This window comes from Bufo gargarizans, chromosome 4 (assembly GCF_014858855.1).
Source record: "Bufo gargarizans isolate SCDJY-AF-19 chromosome 4, ASM1485885v1, whole genome shotgun sequence".
NCBI classification, from domain to species: domain Eukaryota; kingdom Metazoa; phylum Chordata; class Amphibia; order Anura; family Bufonidae; genus Bufo; species Bufo gargarizans.
Window position 1 is genome coordinate 6,948,949 of NC_058083.1, and position 22,110 is coordinate 6,971,058.

Below are 22,110 nucleotides of genomic sequence, written 5' to 3' on the forward strand. Positions count from 1 at the left end.
CTGGGGTGCCATGTCAGCTGCTGGTGTTGGTCCACTGTGTTTTATCAAGGGCAGGGTCAATGCAGCTAGCTATCAAGAGATTTTGGAGCACTTCATGCTTCCATCTGCTGAAAAGCTTTATGGAGATGAAGATTTCATTTTTCAGCACGACCTGGCACCTGCTCACAGTGCCAAAACCACTGGTAAATGGTTTACTGACCATGGTATTCCTGTGCTCAATTGGCCTGCCAACTCTCCTGACCTGAACCCCATAGAGAATCTGTGGGATATTGGGAAGAGAAAGTTGAGAGACGCAAGACCCAACACTCTGGATGAGCTTAAGGCCGCTATCGAAGCATCCTGGGCCTCCATAACACCTCAGCAGTGCCACAGGCTGATTGCCTCCATGCCACGCCGCATTGAAGCAGTCATTTCTGCAAAAGCATTCCCGACCAAGTATTGAGTGCATAACTGAACATAATTATTTGAAGGTTGACTTTTTTTGTATTAAAAACACTTTTCTTTTATTGGTCGGATGAAATATGCTAATTTTTTTAGATAGGAAATTTGGGTTTTCATGTGCTGTATGCCAAAATCATCAATATTAAAACAATAAAAGGCTTGAACTACTTCAGTTGTGTGTAATGAATCTAAAATATATGAAAGTCTAATGTTTATCAGTACATTACAGAAAATAATAAACTTTATCACAATATGCAAATTTTTGGAGAAGGACCTGTAGTATAGGAGCCAGGGGAGTGAAAATTATTGCAAACAATTCTACATATTGCTATATGTAAGGAGACACATCGGGCCTGTGGCATCTGGTGGATAAAACCCATCTGGACCTTTGTTGTAAACTGCTAACAATTCATTCATAAATTCCAGCAGGAATAATAAAGGAATGGCACAACATAGTCATAAGAATAGATGCTCCAGAATTGTTATTATCAGGATAGTCTAAGTAGTTCCTAAAACAGACATGTCAGGAGAGGGGACCACTCCTCTTTCAAGGGTTGGACATTCACTTATAGGTAAACTACCTATAGGTGGCAGTAGAGAGACACCTTTCTTCTTAGCTCTGATCAGACCTTGAATTTAGACTCCCTTTATGAAATCTTAATGAAGAATACTATAGTCTTATAATATAACAGATAAGGATGCATTTATAGAAATCAAGTACACAATCCATAGATCTCAATGTGAAAACACTTCTGAGAAAACCACCACAAGTCTCTGTTAAAACACAAGATTTCTTTTAACATCTTCTACATGGAATATTGATTGGGATTCAGCCTTGTGCACACTAGACTATATTTTCTCAAGAGTTTTTTCTGTACAGTGTATGTATTGTTTGAGAAACTGATGAGTTTTCTATAGTCCAGTATAAATGCAGAGCCTGACCAAACCAACATACACACAACCATTTTTGCATAAAGGGGTATTCCCATTGCACAAGTGATGGCATATCAGCAGGCTATGTCATTACCCCGATCAGTGGGGTTTGACTGCCCTGACCACCGGCTGACACCCTACTTTTAGTGCCATGTTATTTCAGTTTTTCCTGCACAATGCTTCTCTCAGTCTCCAGCAGCCATCTCCAGTAGAGGTCCATTCAGACATGCCATTGCGTTGTCCAATGTGAATGACCTTTGGTTTTTCATCCAGTAGACAACAATGTGTTCCATAGAATAACATGTAAAACAAAAAGTATATCAACACACACAGCTTAGCAGGGCATAATGGACTTATTTTACCTACACAACTTATGGAGCTAAGATAAGCCAATGATGCCCAATCTCTGTCCTCATGATTCCTTTGGACTCTGTTCACATTAGTAGTTTCTTCAGTTCCATCGCAGTTCTGGTGTTTTCTAGTGTGGCAGCAAAGATAACATGCCATGCTATTCTTGCCATTGAAACATGGTGGAACGCCAAAAGGAACCTGAAGGACCCCAACATAAGTCAATAGATCCATCATATCAGTCAAGAGTGCCATGAAGTTGGTATGAATAGAGCCTGTAGTACACAAGGATTAAAAGGACATGATTATACAGATTAAATTTAATAAATGTAATTTTTTGCTCTGGTCAACAGACCAAAACTACATCAGATACGGGGATTACTAACTCAGCCCCTATTTCCACCAAACAGAGTCATTATGAAAATGAGGTAATAGAAAATCAGACTCTAGACTTTTTGCTTTTATAAAAAGGTATAAAAAATCTTGCACCTTGATGTTTCAAAAAAATACCCCATAATATAACTTGCAACTTTGCCCAGAGCAAGAGGCTTATTTTTGCCTACTTTCCCTGTGGAGGTCCAGTCTATGAGACTTATTATCGATACCTCAAACAGAAGTCACATGATCTGAATTTTCCTGAATTTCAATGCATTCAATCTCCTCTCTCTCCTTCCTTTTGGCTCTTTTCTTTTTCTTGTGACGCTTTTTAGAAGGAGGGAAAAAGGTTAAGAAAACAGGCAAAATGACAAAACAGTGCAGTAGCGTGCAACTACCAGTCAGCAGCAAGCATTTGAACAGTGTGGAGGTCAAGTTCGAAGGCACAAACAGAAGGGGTACCAGCCCGATGAGAAACGATACAACATTCTGGATTATAGCTGTGCCATGCTCCTGAAGGGATTCTTGTATGCATAGAGTTCTTGTGTGCTCAGTGGCTAAGACGAATGTAAATAGCAGAGGGGAACAGTGATCTATGGCAAAATTCAAAGAGTACATAAGGCACAGGATAGATACGCAATCCATGTCAACTTTCCATAACGTCATTAGGCCCAACACACCCAATTCAATAGAAGTGACAGTAATTATCAGCCAAAGGTTACCCAAAGGGTGAATAACCAAGAAGAAGGTCAAAATCAACACCAGCAAGACACTAAAACCAGAGATCAGAATGGGCATAGTAACAGTCAAGCCATAGTGGTCCATAAAAACAAAGGTGGGGTTGAAGACAATAAACCTGATGCTTTGTATCAAGGAGAGCGGTCTCAACTTTTCGAGCAGCTCAACCACCTCTCGTTGAGTGTTTTCACTCGTCCTGGCCACCAGATACATCCGAGAAGCGATAATGTTCATTTCTTCTTCTGACCTGGATATTATGATGTCATTCTTGAAGTGTTGAAATTCCGCTTTCCTCAGAAAACCATTCTGGAGCACATTGATAAATTCTGTTTTATTCGATGCAGAAATATTGGCAACTTTTAAAAACTGGTAAAATTGTTCTATCCAAGACTGCGTATTGAATCCATAACTTATAGTCTTCAAGTCTTCCTGAACTGTTGAATTCCAATATTCGAGAGGCTCGTAAATGTAGAATCCAATCACGGGACTATAATTGCTAAAATACTTTTGCTGTATAAATGCATAAGAAACACTTGGAGAGTCACTTGCTAAAAGATTTATAATATTCGACCCACCGGTAATTTGAAGGCAGCCCATAAATGAGAATGATGCATAGATGAGGTATAGTATGACCACAAAGGGCTTTACATATGTATTTGTGATCCAGTCATTATAATGTTCTCGAAGGAAATGGTGAATGAAATGGTTCTCATAAGGGTCTGGTTCATGGTGGGAGGAGGAATGCTGATGCCCATCACTCATCATGGTCTGAAACCATATTGGTTGTCTATCCAAATACTCCTCAGAAGGAATTTTACAACAAAAAATACTGTGGTAACGATTCTGCTCCAGTTGGCCGGCAAAGACTAGACATGAACCATAGAAGGAAAAGACGTAGAAATAGTTTAGGACGATGGTGATGCACATGTTTTGGCAAAATATTTTGACAGCTTCGATATTTGTAAAAGGACTTGCTCCCATTCCGAACGTGATGATGTAGAGGGAGCTTGTCATTGTGTAAGAGACCATTACATCAGAGTAAGCATCGGCCACTCTGTCCTTAAAAGGTAAAGTTTCTCTGGTTCTTCTCCATCCAGAAAGAAGTTCAAAAACTCCTTTAGTCCCATGACCTAAAAAAAAAAAAGAAAATGATATAACATCAACATTACAGTCTATAATTAATCAATCATTGGAGAATGGTGGACATATTGTAGATGCAAGTAGAAATAAAAGAAATAAAAAGTTATTGTCTTGACTTCTTGACCACCCTGTCGTTTTTTAATTTACATGGATAAATAAGGGCTTGTTTTTTTAGGGATTTGTTGGATTATGAAGTAGCACTATAGCACATATATTTTTGTGTTTTGCTGAAAACATTTTTTAGAGACATGCAAAAAGAAAGCAGTTCCGATATATATATTTTTATTATGGTCAATGTACGATATAAATATATTTTATGCCTAAGGCACAGCCTATGACAGTTATGGGAACCTTTTTTAGGTGCCTGACTCTTATATTTCACCATTACATCCTACGATTATGTTATATGTGATCCATGGTACCAACAGGTAGAAAAAGCTGCACTCAAGAAAAAAACTTCACAAAATGAGAAGGCACTATATAAGCATCTCCAACTGGGCAACAGCTTCCTGTAGGATAGCCGTGGTCAGTCTTAACTAGGGTTTAAATCACCTGAGGCAAATATTTAATTAATTGCTCAATCCCTGTGGCTTTTTGGCTTTTCTCCGGTAACTAGCACTCATGACACATGCCCCACCAAACTCTCCTAGCTATATCCTTCACCATGCTTATGGCAATGATATTTCTAACATGATGGGTGAACAAGACAATTTACAGCAGTAATAGATCTGTTCTCAATATCTTATTACAGGCACTCATCTGGAAAATAGCTGTGACCCAGACTAGGGGCAAATGTCTACAGCTTTGAGTGCCTTTATAGGCACCTTCTCGTGGATTTTCAATTCAAGATAAACTATAAAGATGTATCGTCTCTTAATGCCTTAAGAAATACTCCAAATTCTTCAAGCTTCATCAGCTTCAGAGATCTAAATGCATATCTGCAGATCTTATTAACGATATCTTACAAAAAGTCTTACAAAAAGTCAACTTGTATTTTTGATGTAATGCAATTCATAAAGCTTAATTACCTTCTACTTCCCGAAGTATCAATCTACTTCCATACAGGGTGAACCGGGCTCACAAAATGTGAAGATCAATGCCATATTAAATGCTAATGTCATGTAAATACTGACTAAGAGCCATTACATTTTGGTAAAGGTCATAGAGCAAGTGCTTTCTATGGGTGCTCACAAAGTTTTAAGGTTGAATCTGCTTGACATATACAGGCAATATTCTCAGGACTCCTCATCTTCACCTCTATCCCTGATTCGGAGGAAGTCAAGTCAAACTCCATAAATAATGGATGAAGGTGATATATTGTGATTGGTAGGGCTGTGAGCAAGATCTATACAAATTCTTGAATATTTTATCTTCTAGGACAGGGATGGCCAACCTTACATACACAAAGAGCCAAAAAACAACAACATATGACTACCAGGAGCCACAAGCTATACAATTACACATGAGTCACCATATTTTCCGCCCTACAAGATGCACCTAGGTTTTCACAAAGAAAAATAAGATAAAATAAATATTTTTCATCCGATCTGAGGTCTGCTAAAATATTTTTTTTATTTTTCATTAGCAGAGAAATATATATACATATATATATATATATATATATTTTTTTTTTTTTTCATCAGACCTCAGATCAGACTCCTAAATGAGATCCCCAATCCTAATCTGACCTATAATAAGATCTCCAAACCTCATCAGACCTCCAAATCAGACCCCCAATGCTCAGATCAGGCAACACAAATCAGACTCCCAGTGTCAGACCTCCCCCTTCTCAGAGCTGACCCCCCATGATCAGACCTGACCAACCCATGCTCAAACAAGACCCCCATGATCAGATCTGCCCCCCATGCTCAAATCTGAACCCTCATGCTCCGATCGTCCCACTCATGCTCAGATCAGACCCCCATTGTCTAGCTCAGGACCCCCCCATGCTCAAATCAGAACCTCCCATGCTAAGATCAGACCCCCATGCTCAATTCTATAATTTAAAAAATATATCTTCCCTCCTGATCAGGCAGTGGGCTCCTGCTACTCTGCAGGTCTGACACGCTCTCCACTGTGACCTGATGAGCACAACGTCAGGTCATAGTGCGTGTCTCCACATACTACGTTCTCACACTGTGTGCATCAGGATATAGTGGAGAGTGAGCTGGAACTGCAAAGTAGTAACAGCGCCCTATCAGGAAAAGAGATCTGACCCTGGGGTGGAGAGTGAGCCGTCCTGACTGCTTCCCGGTTCAACAGCTAGAGCTGCACTTGAAGCAAAGAGCCACATGTGGCTCAAGAGCCACAGGTTGGCCACCCCTGTTCTAGGAGAAGACAAGGTGTCATTCATTTTCAACATGCCGGTAAAGCAATCCTTCAAGTTGATGGAGCATTGAATAAACAAACACAAAGTTTGCATAAACTAATAAAAAGGTAATTGACTTTCCCAGGAAATAAAATGAGATTGTTTAATTTTTATTACTGTGAAAATGTTTTATGTTTACAGATCTCACTGGTACATATATAAAACTGCAGCTGGGAGTACCTTAACTTAACATTGGAAACCCTAACTGCTGGTTCACCCAAGGTTCTCCATACTGAGAGAGTGTATTGAGTTACATACCAACTGTTGTGCTGCAAATCTTTATTTCTATATGTCCTTTTTAGGTACCCTATGGGACATTTATCCTGTTCCTTCCTGCCCCCCTCTCTCCAGAGCTAATAAATACAGTGTTAGGCTTTTACAAACTAGACAATTGCCCAAGGTCCTCATTTAATAGTACCGAGCCCCCCCCCTCCCCTCCCCCTCCTTGTAGGATGGGAAGTCCAAGAGCAAAATAAAACCATCCAGTAGTTTTTATTGGTGTATGGTGGTATTATTAACCCTTTCATGACCAAGGGTCATTGATGCCCTAGTGTTCAGGTCAAAATTTACAAATCTGACATGCGTGACTTTATGTGGTAATAACTTTGGAACACTTTTACTTATCCAAGCCATTCTGAGATTGTTTTCTCGTGACACATTGTACTTCATGATAGTCATATATTTGAGTCAATATATTTCACCTTTATTTATGAAAAAATCCAAAATGTACCCCAAATTTTGAAAAATTCACCATTTTTCAAATTTCTATTTCTCTGCTTCTAAAACAGAAAGTGATACCTAATAAAATATTTATTACTTAACATTCCCCATATGTCTACTTTATGTTGGCATCATTTTGGAAATGTCATTTTATTTTTTTAGGACGTTAGAAGGCTTAGAAGTTTAGAAGCAATTCTTAAAATGTTTAAGAAAATTTCCAAAACCTACTTTTTAAGGACCAGTTCAGGTCTAAAGTCACTTTGTGGGGCCTACATAGTTGATACCCCCATAAATGACCCCATTGTAGAAACGACACCCCTCAAGTTACTCAAAACTGATTTTACAAACTTTGTTAACCCATTAGGTGTTCCACAAGAATTAAAGGAAAATGGAGATAAAATTTCTAAATGTCACTTTTTTGGCAGATTTTCCATTCTATTCCATTTTTTTCTTTAACACATTGAGGGTTAACAGCCAAACAAAACTCAATATTTATTACTATGATTCCGCGGTTTACAGAAACACCCCACATGTGGTCGTAAACTGCGTGACGGGCACACGGCAGGGCGCAGAAGAAAAGGAATGCCATACGGTTTTTGAAGGCAGATTTTGCTGGATTGGTTTTAGATGCCATGTCCCATTTAAAGCCCCCCTGATGCACCCATACAGTAGAAACTCCGAAAAAGTGACCCTATTTTAGAAACTAGGGGATAAGGAGCCAGTTTTATTGGTACTATTTTGGGGTACATATGATTTTTAATTGCTCTATATTACGTTTTTTGTGAGGCAAGGTAACCGAAAAATGGTTGTTTTGGCACCGTTTTTTTTTTTTTTTTTTTTTACAAGATTCATCTGACAGGCTAGATTATGTGCTATTTTTATAGAGCAGGTTGTTCCGGACAGAATGATATCAAATATGTCTACTTTCTTTGTTTGTTTCAGTTTTACATAATAAAGCATTTTTGAAAAAGAAATTATGTTTTTGTGTGTCAATTTTCTGAACGCCTTATGTTTTTTATTTTTCTGCCGATCGTCTTGTGCAGGGGCTCATTTTTTGCATAAATGGGGCAAGGTGACCCAAAAATTGGCTGTTTTGGAACAGTTTTCATTTATTTATTTTTACAGCATTCATCTGAGGAGTTAGGTCATGTGATCGTTTTATAGAGCAGATCGTTACGGATGTGGTAATACCTAATATGTATACTTTTTCTTATTTATTTAAGTTTTACACAATAATAGCATTTCTGAAACCAAAAAAATGATGTTTTAGTGTCTACATAGTCTGAGAGCCATAGCTTTTTTATTTTTTGGGCGATTGTCTTAAATAGGGTATCATTTTTTGTGGGATGAGGTGATGGTTTGATTGGTACTATTTTGGGAGTCATAAGCCTTTTTGATCGCTTGCTTTTGCACTTTTTGTGATGTAAGGTGACAAAAATAGCTTTTTTGACACTTTTTATTTTTTACGGCGTTCATCTGAGGGGTTAGGGCATGTGATATTTTTATCGAGCAGGTTATTACGGATGCGGCGATGCCTAATATATATACTTTTTTAAATTTATTTCACTTTAACACAATAATAGCATATTTGAAATAAAAAAATGATGTTTTAGTGTCTCAATTTTCTAAGAACTATATTTTTTTATTTTTTTGAGCAATTTTCTTATGTAGGGTCTCATTTTTTGCGGGATGAGGCGACAAATTTATTGGTGCCATTTTGTTTGATATATACCTTTTTAATCGCTTGGTGCTGCACTTTTTGTGATGTAAGGTGACAAAAATGGCTTTTTTTACACATTTTTTTTAATGGTGTTTATTGGACGGGGTCTCTCATGTGATATTATAGAGACAGTCGTTACGGATGCGGTGACACCCAATGTGTATTTTATTTTATTTTTTTATAGGAAAAGGCAATTTATTTTTTTAATTTACATTTTAATTTATTTTTTTATTTTTACTTTTATTATTTTCACTTTCTTTTTTTATCAAGTCCCTCTTGGATCATGAAGATCCAGTAGGGCTGATGGCTGTACTATACTTTGCAATGCTCTTGAATTGCAAAGTATAATACTATTAGATGCCCTGTAGGTGGCAGCAGCGGACGCTTTTGCAAAGCGTCAGGTTGCCATGGCAACCATCGGACGCTGCCATCACAGCGCGGCAGCCCCGATGGTTGAGAGAGGGAGACCCCTCCCTCTATTAACCCCATGGATGCCGCAACCGGGGCATCTATGGGGTTACAGCTGAGTGTCAGCATAGTGCTGACACTCGCTGCTGATGGCGGCGGCTCAGGAATGGAGCCGCCACCATCAAACACAGCAGGGGGACCGCACCGCAAGGGGGCTGCGCTGGAAAGGGGGAAGGTACAGTTGCAAGAAAAAGTATGTGAACCCTTTGGAATTATATGGATTTCTGCACAAATTGGTCATAAAATGGGATCTGATCTTCATCTAAGTCACAACAATAGACAATCACAGTCTGCTTAAACTAATAGCACACAAAGAATTAAATGTTACCATGTTTTGATTGAACACACCATTTAAACATTCAAAGTGTAGGTGGAAAAAGTATGTGAACCCTTGGATTCAATCACTGGTTGAACCTCCTTTAGCAGCAATAACTTCAACCAAACGTTTCCTGTAGTTGCAGATCAGATGTGCACAATGGTCAGGAGTAATTCTTGACCATTCCTCTTTACAGAACTGTTTCAGTTCAGCAATATTCTTGGGATGTCTGGTGCGAATCGCTTTCTTCAGTTCATGCCACAACTGTCACGGCTGAGGATGGGGGAAACCCTCAGCCGTGAGATGCCAGGTGTTGTAGTGGCTACTCGGCCATGAGCACAGGATAGGGAGCAGGTCACCTCCTTAACGCATCCCTAACCTGACCCTAACTCCTAACCAGTATGGGCCGACCTTTAAGGTAGGAGCACCCATGCGCAGGAATCTCGGAGCCCTATCTTACCCTCCGCAGATCCCTGCGCTAGGAGCTGGGTAGACGACCTACTCCTCCTTGGCACGGAGGAGCAGGAGTCTCAATGGCCAAGCTGTTGGGAAAAGGGGAACACTAACAGACTAATGGAAATAGGCAGGCGAACTAAGTAGTTCTACCAACCTGCCACAGCCTTGCTGACTGGATCCCTCAAGAGACAGGAATCCAGAACCATTAGCTGCACCAAAACACAGAAAGCTCCCAACAGAAGAACATACAACCTCACCAACATAAAGACATCAACAAGAACTATAATTTTTTATGACCACAGGGGTGGCTCTCACAGGCAGGTCAAATACAGAGGAGGCTGCTCCAGCTAGCAGGGCTGAAGCAACCTACTGAACCATGCAAGACACTCAGGCTTTATAGGCCAAGAAGCCACACCCACAGTCAGACACACCCAGTGACATCACTCACACACTGGGAAGGGAGTTAACCCTTCCAGCACCACAGAAGGGAAAGTCACAGACAGGGGAAGTGTCCAACAGATCACACTGTGGCTGTTGCCGCTGGCAACGACATGGGTGGCAGCCGTCCTGGGAGACAGCCCGAAGGCCAGGACACTGCCACCACATGTACAACATACCAGACGCTGCCACGGGCAGCCACAGTGAAAGGAAGATGTCCGTGCGCACCAATCAACAACAAGTGCACACCAGACATACAAACAAAGTGCATCCACACACGCACACAACTCCCCGGGAACCGCACACAAAGCTGCTGTCCGCGGCAACCGCACCGAGGCCAACTACATTATGCCTCAGCTGCGGTTGACATAACAATCTCAACCGCGGGCAACTGTATGCGGCTCCCAAGGAGTCACGACCATAACCGTGGCCGTGACAACAGCATCTCAATCAGGTTGAGGTCAGGACTCTGACTGGGCCACTCCAGAAGGCATATTTTCTTCTGTTTAAGCCATTCTGTTGTTGATTTACTTCTATGCTTTGGGTCGTTGTCCTGTTGTAACATCAATCTTCTGTTAAGCTTCAGCTGGTGGACAAATGGCCTTAAGTTCTCCTGCAAAATGTCTTGATAAACTTGGGAATTAATTTTTCCTTCGATGATATCAATCCGTCCAGGCCCTGACGCAGCAAAGCAGTCCCAAACCATGATGCCCCCATCCCCCATACTTCACAGTTGAGATGAGGTTTTGATGTCAGTGTGCTGTGCCTCTTTTTCTCCACACATAGTGTAGTGTGTTTCTTCCAAACAACTCAACTTTGGTTTCATCTGTCCACAGAATATTTTGCCAGTACTGCTGTGGAACATCCAGGTGCTCTTGTACAAACTGTAAACGTGCAGCAATGTTTTTTTTTGCACAGCTGTGGCTTCCTCTGTGGTATCATCCCATGAAATCCATTCTTGTTTAGTGTTTTACATATCGTAGATTCGCTAACAGGGATGTTAGCATATGCCAGAGACTGTTGTGAAACTTTAGCTGACACTCTAGGATTCTTCTTCACCTCATTGAGCAGTCTGCACTGTGCTCTTGCAGTCATCTTTAAAGGACAGCCACTCCAAGGGAGAGTAGCAGCAGTGCTGAACTTTCTCCATTTATAGACAATTTGTCTTACCGTGGACTGATAAACAGCAAGGCTTTTGGAGATACTTTTATAACCCTTTCCAGCTTTATACAAGTCAACAATTCTTAATCGTAGGTCTTCTGAGAGCTCTTTTGTGCGAGGCATCATTCACATCAGGCAATGCCTCTTGTGAAAAGCAAACCCAGAACTGGTGTGTATTTTTATAGGGCAGGGCAGCTGTAACCAACACCTCCAATCTCATCTCATTGATTGGACTCCAGTTGGCTGACACCTCACTCCAATTAGTTCTTGGAGATGTCATTAGTCTAGGCGTTCACATACTTTTTCCTCCTGCACTGTGAATGTTTACATGGTGTGTTCAATAAAAACATGGCAACATTTAATTCTTTGTGTGTTATTAGTTTAACCCCATAGGGACACAGCCTTATTTCACCTTAAGGACCAGGCCATTTTTTGCAAATCTGACCACTGTCACTTTAAGTGCTGATAACTTTAAAACGCTTTGACTTATCCAGGCCGTTCTGAGATTGTTTTTTCGTCACATATTGTAATTCATGACAGTGGTAAAATGAAGTCAAAAAAATTATTTTTTGTTGCACAAAATAATACCTAATTTACCCCAAAATTGCAAAAATTTGCAAATTTCAAAGTTTTCAGTTTCCCTACTTCTGTAATACATAGTAATACCCCCAAAAATTGTGATGACTTTACATTCCCCATATGTCTACTTCATGTTTGTAGCATTTTGGGAATTATATTTTATTTTTTGGGGATGTTACAAGGCTTAGAAGTTTAGAAGCAAATTTTGAAATTTTTCAGAAATCTTCAAAATCCCACTTTTTATGGACCAGTTCAGGTTTGAAGTCATATTGTGAGGCTTAGATAATAGAAACCTCCCAAAAATGACCCCATCTAAGAAACTACACCCCTCAAGGTATTCAAAACTGATTTTACATACGTCGTTAACCCTTTAGGTGTTGCACACGAGTTATTGGCAAATGGGGAAGAAATTTAAGAATTTCATTTTTTTGTCAAATTTTCCATTTTAACCCATTTTTTCCACTAACAAAGCAAGGGTTAACAGCCAAACAAGACTGTATCTTTATTGCCCTGACTCTGCCGTTTACAGAAACACCCAATATGTGGCCGTAGACTACTGTACAGCCACACAGCGGGGCGTAGAGTGAAAGGTGCGCCGTTTGGTTTTTGGAAGGCTGATTTTTATGGACTGGTTTATTTACACCATGTCCCATTTGAAGCCCCCTGATGCACCCCTGGAGCAGAAACTCCCTAAAAGTGACCCCATCTAAGAAAGTACACCCCTCAAGGTATTCAAAACTGATTTTACATACGTCGTTAACCCTTTAGGTGTTGCGCAAGAGTTATTGGCAAATGGGGATGAAATTTGAGAATTTGATTTTTTTGTCTACTTTTCCATTTTAACCCATTTTTTCCACTAACAAACAAGACTGTATCTTTATTGCCCTGACTCTGCCGTTTACAGAAACACCCAATATGTGGCCGTAAACTACTGTACGGCCACACAGCGGGGCGTAGAGTGAAAGGTGCGCCGTTTGGTTTTTGGAGGGCTGATTTTTATGGACCGGTTTATTTACACCGTGTCCTGTTTCAACCCCCCTGATGCACCCCTGGAGTAGAAACTCCCTAAAAGTGACCCCATTTTGGAAACTATGGGATAAGGTGGCATTATTTGGGGGACTATTTTTAGGGTACATATGATTTTTGGTTGCTCTATATTACATTTTTGTGAGGCAAGGTTACCAAAAATTGAGATTCTGAAATTTCATCTCCATTTGCCATTAACTGTTGAGGAACACCTAAAGGGTTAATAAAGTTTGTATAATCAGTTTTGAATACCTTGAGGGGTGTAGTTTCTTAGATGGGGTCACTTTTAGGGAGTTTTTACTCTAGGGGGGCATCAGGGGGGCTTCAAAAGGGACATGGTGTCAATAAAAAAGGCCATCAAAATCGGCCTTCCAGAAACCATGTCGGACCTTTCCTTTTGCGGCCTCCCTTTTACTGATACAGCAGTTTACGACCACAAATATGGCATTTCTGTAAACTGCAGTATCAGGGTAATAAATATTAACTTTTGTTTGGTTGTTAACCCTTGTTTTGTTACCGGAAAAAACGGATTGAAATTAAAAAGTGCTTTAATTTTTTTTTTTTTAAACCGTGTTAATCTGGGGGGTTAGGTCATGGGATATTTTTATAGAGGAGATTCTTACGGACGCGGCGATACCTAATAAGTCTACTTTTTTTTATAATTATTTAGGTTTTTGACTATATTATCCTTTTTGATACCCAAACATTTTTTTGGTATCTCTAAAGTCTAGGTGTCATTTATTTATTTATTTTTTATCTGATTATCTTATGTGGGGGCTCATTTTTTGCGAATCGAGTGGACGGTTTTTCTGGCACTATTTTGGGGGCTATATGACTTTTTGATCGCTTGCTATTAAATTTTTTGTTATGTTTGGTGACAAAAAAAATCTTTTTTTGCACCTTTTTTATTTATTTTTTTGGACCGTGTTAATCTGGGGGGGTTGGATCATGGGGTATTTTTATAGAGGAGATTCTTACGGACGCGGCGATACCTAATAAGTCTACTTTTTTTACATTTATTTGGGTTTTAGACTATATTATCCTTTTTGATACAAAAAAAATAATTTTGTATCTCTAAAGTCTAAGTGTCATTTTTTATTTTTTTTTCTTATCCGATTATCTTATGTGGGGGCTCATTTTTTGCGGGACGAGCGGACGGTTTTATTGGCACTATTTTGGGGGCTATATGACTTTTTGATCGCTGGCTATTAAACTTTTTAGTTATGTAAGGTGACAAAAAAAAAACTTTTAATATAATCTAATATGTATACTTTTAATAAATTATTTTAGTTTTTTTGGGTGTCTCAAGTCTGAGAACCAGTTTTTTTTTATCCGATGTCAGTCCTAAATTGGGATATAAATTTAGTACTCCATGGAAGTGTGATACTCCCTGAAGCAACCAATAATGCAGAGGCCCGGATGATCGGGGCACGTGTCACATTGAGTTGTGGTGTCCTTCCGTATCCCCCTCCTGTGACACACTCTGCACCTTTTTTGGGTTCGTCCCTTCTTTCCAGTATTGGGGACCACACCTGGAAAGTGTTGGCCAGGGACGATCCGGGCGCCTACAGTTCCCGAGGTACTCCGGCGTGCTCTTTCCCGGTCTGAAAAGATCAGGGCCTTGAGGACTGCCTCATAGAACTGGAAGAATGTCCCTGTGCTGCCAGCGCTTCGGGATAGTACAAAAGAGTTGTACATGGCAACCTGCACCAAGTAGACCGCAACTTTTTTGTACCATGCCCGGGTTTTGCGCATGGCGTTATATGGCTTGAGGACTTGATCAGAGAGATCAACTCCTCCCATATACCGATTGTAGGCGACGATACAATCGGGCTTGAGGACCGTTGCCGCGGTACCTCGCACAGGGACAGGGGTGATGCCGTTACCATGAATTGTGGACAGCATAAGGACATCCCTCTTGTCCTTATACCTGACCAGCAACAGGTTTCCAGTGGTAAGGGCACGGGTCTCACCCCTGGGGATAGGTACCTGGAGGGGGAGGGTAGGGAGGCCGCGTTGATTTTTCCGCACGGTCCCACAAGCGAACGTGGATCTGGCGGCAAGGGACTGGAACAAGGGGATACTGGTATAAAAGTTATCCACGTAAAGGTGGTAACCCTTATCCAGCAGTGGGAACATAAGGTCCCACACAAGTTTCCCGGTAACACCCAGAGTGGGGGGACATTCTGGGGGTTGAATCCGGGAATCTCGCCCCTCGTATATACGAAATTTGTAAGGTATGGCTTCACGCCATACCTCGCCCGCTTGGAGGGCACATACTGGCGGAAAATGAGTCTCCCCTTGAACGCAATGAGAGACTCATCAACCGCGACCTCTCTTCCAGGTACATAGGCCTCCATGAATTTGGCCCCAAAGTGATCGATGACCGGCCGTATCTTGTACAGACGGTCATGGGCAGGATCACCTCGGGGGGGACATGCTGCATTATCGGAATAATGCAGACATTTCCAGATGGCCTCAAATCGGGAGCGTGTCATGGCCGTACTGTAAAGTGGGGTCTGGTATAGGACGTCCCCACTCCAGTACAGCCTGACACTGGGTTTCTTGACCAGGCCCATATGCAGCACGAGGCCCCAAAATGTCCTCATTTCGGCTGCACTGACCGGCGTCCAGCCACCGGGCCTGGCCAAAAAGGAGCCCGGGTGTTGAGCGACGAACTGTTGGGCGTACAGATTCGTCTGCTCCACCATCAGATTTACCAGTGGGTCACTGAAAAAATGACGAAAAAAGTCATATTCAGTGTAGCCCACTGTGGAAATCTGGATTCCTGATTGGCCTACAAAATCAGGAATCACGGGCTCGTATCGCTCTGGGCTACACCAGACAAATTCACCGGCAGGGTGCTCCGGTGGATTTAACTGGTGGGCCGGGAAACCAGTACGAGCCCCAGAGCTGCTCGTACTAGGCTGGGCCACAGGGTCCCTAACATGGCGGTCCCCTTGCTCCGCCTGGCGGCGTCTCCGCCGCCTTGGGGGCTCATCATCATCGCTAGATGATGAGGAGGATGCGGATGACAACAGGAATGTGGGGTCATCCTCATCCTCACTGGGACTCTTGGAGTCGGAGGCAAGCTGGGCGTATGCCTCCTCGGCCGAGAACGTCCGGCGGGCCATAGGGGAGTGTGTGTCTGCGTGTGTATGTGCGTGTGTGTAACTCTTTATTTTGTGTGCGTGTGTGTGGGGGCACGGGTGTTCACGAACTCACCCTAAAACTAAGAAAAAAAAAAAACTGACTAAAAAAAAGCCCAAAAAATGTGAAAAAAAAAATCTAAACCGCTGATCAACCGTCCGAAGTTGATCAGCGGTGGGGTGTGCGATGCGCTAACAGTGGCCGGACGCTAAGAGTGCCAGCCACAGTCAGCGTACACAAAAATAAAATAAAAAATCCTGCACCCCAAAAAAGTAGGGGGAGGGGGGGGGCAGGGGGGGGCAAGTGGCAGCACCCCTGGGGGGTCTAGGGTCACACAGCTGTGCTATGGACCCCAGACACCCTAACTAGGGTGATGCAATGAAAAGTAAAAAAAACAAACTTTCCCTTTTTTTCCCTGCCTAACCCAAACTTTCCCTAGCTGTCCCTATGTACCTGATGGGGGGGTGCTGGTGGCAGAGATCGGGTCCTGGGGGCACAGATCGGGTGCAGGCAGCGGTGCAGCGACGGCAGACACACGTGCAGGCAGCTCCTCTCTCCTCCGGCTCCGGAACACAAAAGGAGGAGGAGAGGAGCGCCTGCCTCTTTTGAATCTGCCGCCGGACCGCCCACTGACCAATCAGAAAGCGATCCTGAGTGGTGATGTCACCATCACCACTCAGGATCGCTGGATGGTGATTGGTGGAGTGAAATCACACCACCATCACCATCCTGTTCCGGGTTATCAGGTCTTCAGAGACCCGAATAACCCGGAAACGCAGAAAACCGCAGGTCTGAATTGACCTGCGGTTTTCTGCGATCGCCGACATGGGGGGGTCACAGGACCCCACGGCGCATTTGCCCCAGGTGCCTGCTCAATGATTTGAGCAGGCACCGGGTTCCGATCACCGCCCGCCGAGCGGCGGTGATCGGAACCATTCATGACGTACCGGTACGTCATGTGTCCTTAAGAGGTTAAGCAGACTGTGATTGTCTATTGTTGTGACTTAGATGAAGATCAGATCACATTTTATGACCAATTTGTGCAGAAATCCATAAAATTCCAAAGGGTTCACATACTTTTTCTTGCAACTGTATGGCCAGCATTGAGGGGCAGGAGCAAATGGGGGCAGGATGAATGTATGGGACGGGGAGGGGGATACTGTGTATAGCAGTATTATCTTGATTCTACATATGAAGATAATGTGTGACAAGCAGAGGGTTCTACTTTTGATTGTTGCCCAGGCCCCATTTTCTGTAAAACCAGCCCTTCCTGGTAACTAAGTAAAGCTTTGGATGTTCTATTGTTCTGTTTGAAAAGGAGAATTGTTTAAGCTACTTTCACATCTCCGCTTTTCATTCCGGAAGAGAACAGTGCTGCCGGATGCGGACAGTATGTACAATGGGGTCGAGTGGAGATCCGTACACATTCCAGCTAACAAGCGGTGAACCCGCCGGATACAAATCACTGCATGCTGTGGTTTGTGTGCAGCCAATCCTCCACTTGTCGGTCGGAACGGCCATGCTGGAGTATCACACCAGAGGTATGAAAGTAGCCTAAGTAGATCCTGGGTTATTCAGTTATACACAATTAAAAAGGTTTTCTGGATCTTAGATATTGATGACCTCTCCTTAGGGTAGGTCCTTATTGTCAGATTAGTTGTGGTCTGACAATCGGCACCCCTACCAATCAGCTGTTTTGGGCAGCTTCCAGATAATATACATTGGACGGAAAGCTCCCTCCACTATATAGTGTCCTGCACCAGCAGTTGCACGAACAGACCCACCATTCTGATATTGATTTTAATCTCTTGCCAGATATGGGGGCATCTGTTTTTAGTTAAGACCATTTTAGGGTAATTCTTCCTTTAGAAAACACATTGCTTATACAGAGTCAACATCTTTGCAATTTTTTTTTTTTAACTGGATCCTGATAAAATACATCTTAATCCATGTTGCATAGTTTGGCTGAAAATAAGTCAAAGCTCGATCATGTTAAGTCCTCCATGAAGCTCGATCATGTTAGGTCCTCCATGACCCTTAACATTGTCATGGTGTTCTTTATACTTTTTCCAGGTCCGTTGGCATCAAGTTTATGAACTGTTGAGCAAAGTTTCATAAAGTTATGTCTCTGCAGAAGAGGTAATCTTACAGGTCGATGATTGCCTCCCATCCAGTCCACTTGCTTCCAATGAGCCAATAGATGCTTGTGCCATGTAAATGCAGTATTCTAAATAATGGTCATCCAAGAAATGCTAGACATCTCAAGGCTTCCAGGAGAGGTACCTCTCTTTCAGAGCACCTCTCCATTTGAGGGCCTCCTCTATAAAAAAAAAAAACATACAATGCAACAGCACTCTGCAAACAAAATAAAGTATTCGGATGCTAATGCTACGCCTATTAAGTAAATTTAAGATTCTTGGCAAATGCATTTTGTACAAAATTATTTGGGCCTGTCTGCCACACATCAAGGCCATCTCTGTAAGACAGGAACCTAACACTAAGTTCTACCTGTTATGTGCCATGATGGCTATCATAAAATTCAGGGAGTGCAGGTTCCACATGCATGCTGGGTCCACTCAGATTTTTTATGCCAAAATGGCCTCCACTGAATTCAGGGAATGCAGGTACCAACATGCATGCCGAGCCTACTCCATTACCTCTTCTGGTGCCAAATGGCCTCCAATGAATGCAAGTTAACATCGGTTGGTGTTTGCATATCCTAGCGATAAATGATGTTTCCGTTCACTGACTGGAAACAGAGATATTGACAGACAAACGTATCAAAATCTGCCGCCATCTTTCTAGGTGCCACGTCTCCAGTCCCCTGACCAGCCAGATTTTTTCTAGGACATCAAGCAGTCGAATGACATTGTTCATCCTGTAGTCCTGGCAACTGATAAATAACATGGCCTCCTGGCAACTGACAAATAAGGGCCTGAGCAAACGGCAGGTTACACACATGAGCTGCCACTGGCTGACATCGAAGTTACACAGGGGACTGCTCCTGTCCACTTGGATCATCAAGAAATCAATAATGGCCTTTCTCTGTTCGTACAGTCGGTCCAGCATATGGAGGGTGGAATTCCAATGGTTGGAAATGTCACTTATCAGCCTATGTTGGGGGATTCCGTTCTGCCGCTGCAGCTCCGGTGTATAAGTAGCTGAAGTGCATGGAAAGTTTCTTGGCCATTGTTAGGACTTCTTGCAGATGGGTGGAAACTTCAGGAACCGCTTGACAACCAGATTTAACACTTGTGCCATGTAGGGCGCATGGCTCAGCCATCGTTTACTCAGCGCCGACACCATGTTCTTCCCGTTATCGGTCACCATGGTTCTGATTTTCAGTTGTCACGGAGAAAGCCAGGATTCGATTTCTAGCTGAAGGACACGGAGCAGTTCCCCACCTGTGTGACTCCATTCGCCTAGGCCAGGGGTGGACAACCTCCGGCTCCCAGCTGTTGTGGAACTACAATTCCCAGCATGCTCCATTCATTTCTATGAGAGTTCTTAGAAGAGCAGAGCAAGTATTCATACTGGGAGTTGTAGTTTCACAACAGCTGGGAGCCGGAGGTTGCCTACCCCTGGCCTAGGCAAACCATGTGCAGAATAGCATGAGAGTGATGAGAGGGGTCGCACATGGCTTGCATACACTACATGCCTCCATCATAATTCTTGGATCTCTACATGAAAATAATGTATTTGGTGTAAATCGCGAGAGGGGCATATTTGGAGACTTTGACTTCACAAGAGATACAGAGCAGCGGAGTTTTCTTTGAAATTTGAAATTTCAACACTGCGTAATTCAGCCCATACAGCAAAAGAATGCCTACAGTCTCCCATTAATTTTCCCCAAAAAAGCCTGTTTCACATAACACATTTCACCACTATGTAATTCGGCCCATACCGCAAAAGGTGCACATTCACCCATACATTTTCAGAAAAAGAGCCAGTGTCATATAAAGAATTCCACCACTACATAAGTCGTTCCATACCGCAAAAGGAGGTGTACATTCCCCCATACATTTTCTGAAAAAGAACTAGTGTCACAGAAAGTATTTCACCAGTAAGTTGTTCCATAACGCAAAAGGAGGTGTACATTCACCTATAAATTTTCGGAAAAAGAGCCAGTGTCACATGAAAAATTTCACAGCAAAAAGGGCTTTACCACATATAACTGCACAGTTGAATGGCAAGTAGGCCCTTAATTGAGAGGGGTCGCACATGGCTTGCATACACTACATGCAAATAATGTATTTGCTGTAAATCGCAAGAGGGGCATTGCTGGAGACATTGACTTCACAAGAGATACAGAGCAGCGGAGTTCCGCCACCTCTATTTGCTTCCCGCTGTTTACTGCTCCTGAATTAAAATTGGGCCAACCAGCTTCAGCTTCCACTCATGTGTATGCCAACGGAATCCTTTTGTTATGGCTTTGCACAGGGAGCAAGATTGTTACGCACAATTCTGATGGAACTCCTGATCTTAAGAAACTGGACTTCATTATGTTTACTGCAGGACCCACGACAACATAATTCGGGCCATACCGCAAAAGGAGGTGTACAATCACCCGTCAAATTTCCCGAAGACAAATTGGCTGCAATAAAAAATTTCACCAAAGAAAGTATAATGGAATTCAGTTTATACAGAAGAAAGTCTACTATCAGCCCATCAATTTTCCCCAAAAATGCCAGTTTCCCATAAAAAAAGTGCACCATTACGTAATTCGGTCCATACCATGAAGAGTGCTTCACCACATATAACTACACCGCTGAACAGCAATTAGGCCCAATTTTTTTTCTATTTTTACACAAAAGGCTTTTCAACAGATAAGTGCAACGATGAAAGGCGAATATATTTGTATTTCCCCAGTAATAGACGGCAAACTGGGCTGTAAAATATCTCACTGCACCACTTAGCGGCAAATATATTTTTCCTTTTTCCACTAATACATGCAAAAAAGGGCTTTAAAATAGATATCTGTACCGCTGGGCGGCAAATATATTTTTTCTTTTTCCGCTAAAACACTCCACAAAAGCCTTTACTACAGATAAGTGCACCGCACAAGGGCAAATAAGACAGAAATATAAATATTTCCTTGTAATAACCCTGTTAATGGCTGTATTAAACAGCACTTGCTCCCTACTAAGAACGGTTTGCTGGAATTACAGAGCTGTATAATGGCAATTTGGATCCGCAGTCAGTGCAGCAAGGTGTAATAGGATTGTTCCCTTTACCCAGGCTGTAACCTCCCCTACTGAACCCTGTTGTGCTTCAATATTGTGGAATGATTCCTCCCTATCCTTTCCCTACACCTTGAATAATCTTTCCCTGCACTTGTAAATCTTTTTTTTAGCACAATGACGATTTTTCTAACACTGTCCCTAGCGCTTGCAAATGTCTCTCCCTACACTAAGTACACTGGTGAATAGCAGAATCTAAGATGGCTGCAGTATTTATACGGCTGTGACATCACAGGGCTGGCTGGCTGCTGATTGGCTGCAGGAATGTCAGTATGAGTGATCCCGCCTTCCCAGACTTACTTTTTCCATGTCCTCACACGTTCATCAGCCATTTTAGGAAAAATGTGATTCGTTACTACGAAGTGTGAGGAAATTCGCATTCGGTGCAAATCAAATTTTTCCTGAAATTCATAATGAATTCCACTTTGCCAGTACACCCTAGGCCGCCTCATTTTAAACCCCTTAAGGACACATGACGTACATGTACGTCATT

General features: G+C 42.2%; 1 protein-coding gene across 1 annotated transcript in view; it reads right to left on the reverse strand.

The window, feature by feature from the left end:
* Window positions 1-2,328: 2,328 nt before the first annotated feature.
* PTCHD4 (patched domain containing 4) overlaps window positions 2,329-22,110 on the reverse strand; it is a 174,338-nt gene continuing 154,556 nt past the window's right edge. Inside the window, 1 exon segment of the mRNA XM_044292292.1 lies at window positions 2,329-3,965. Within this exon segment, the coding sequence (XP_044148227.1) occupies window positions 2,329-3,965 (1,637 nt within the window).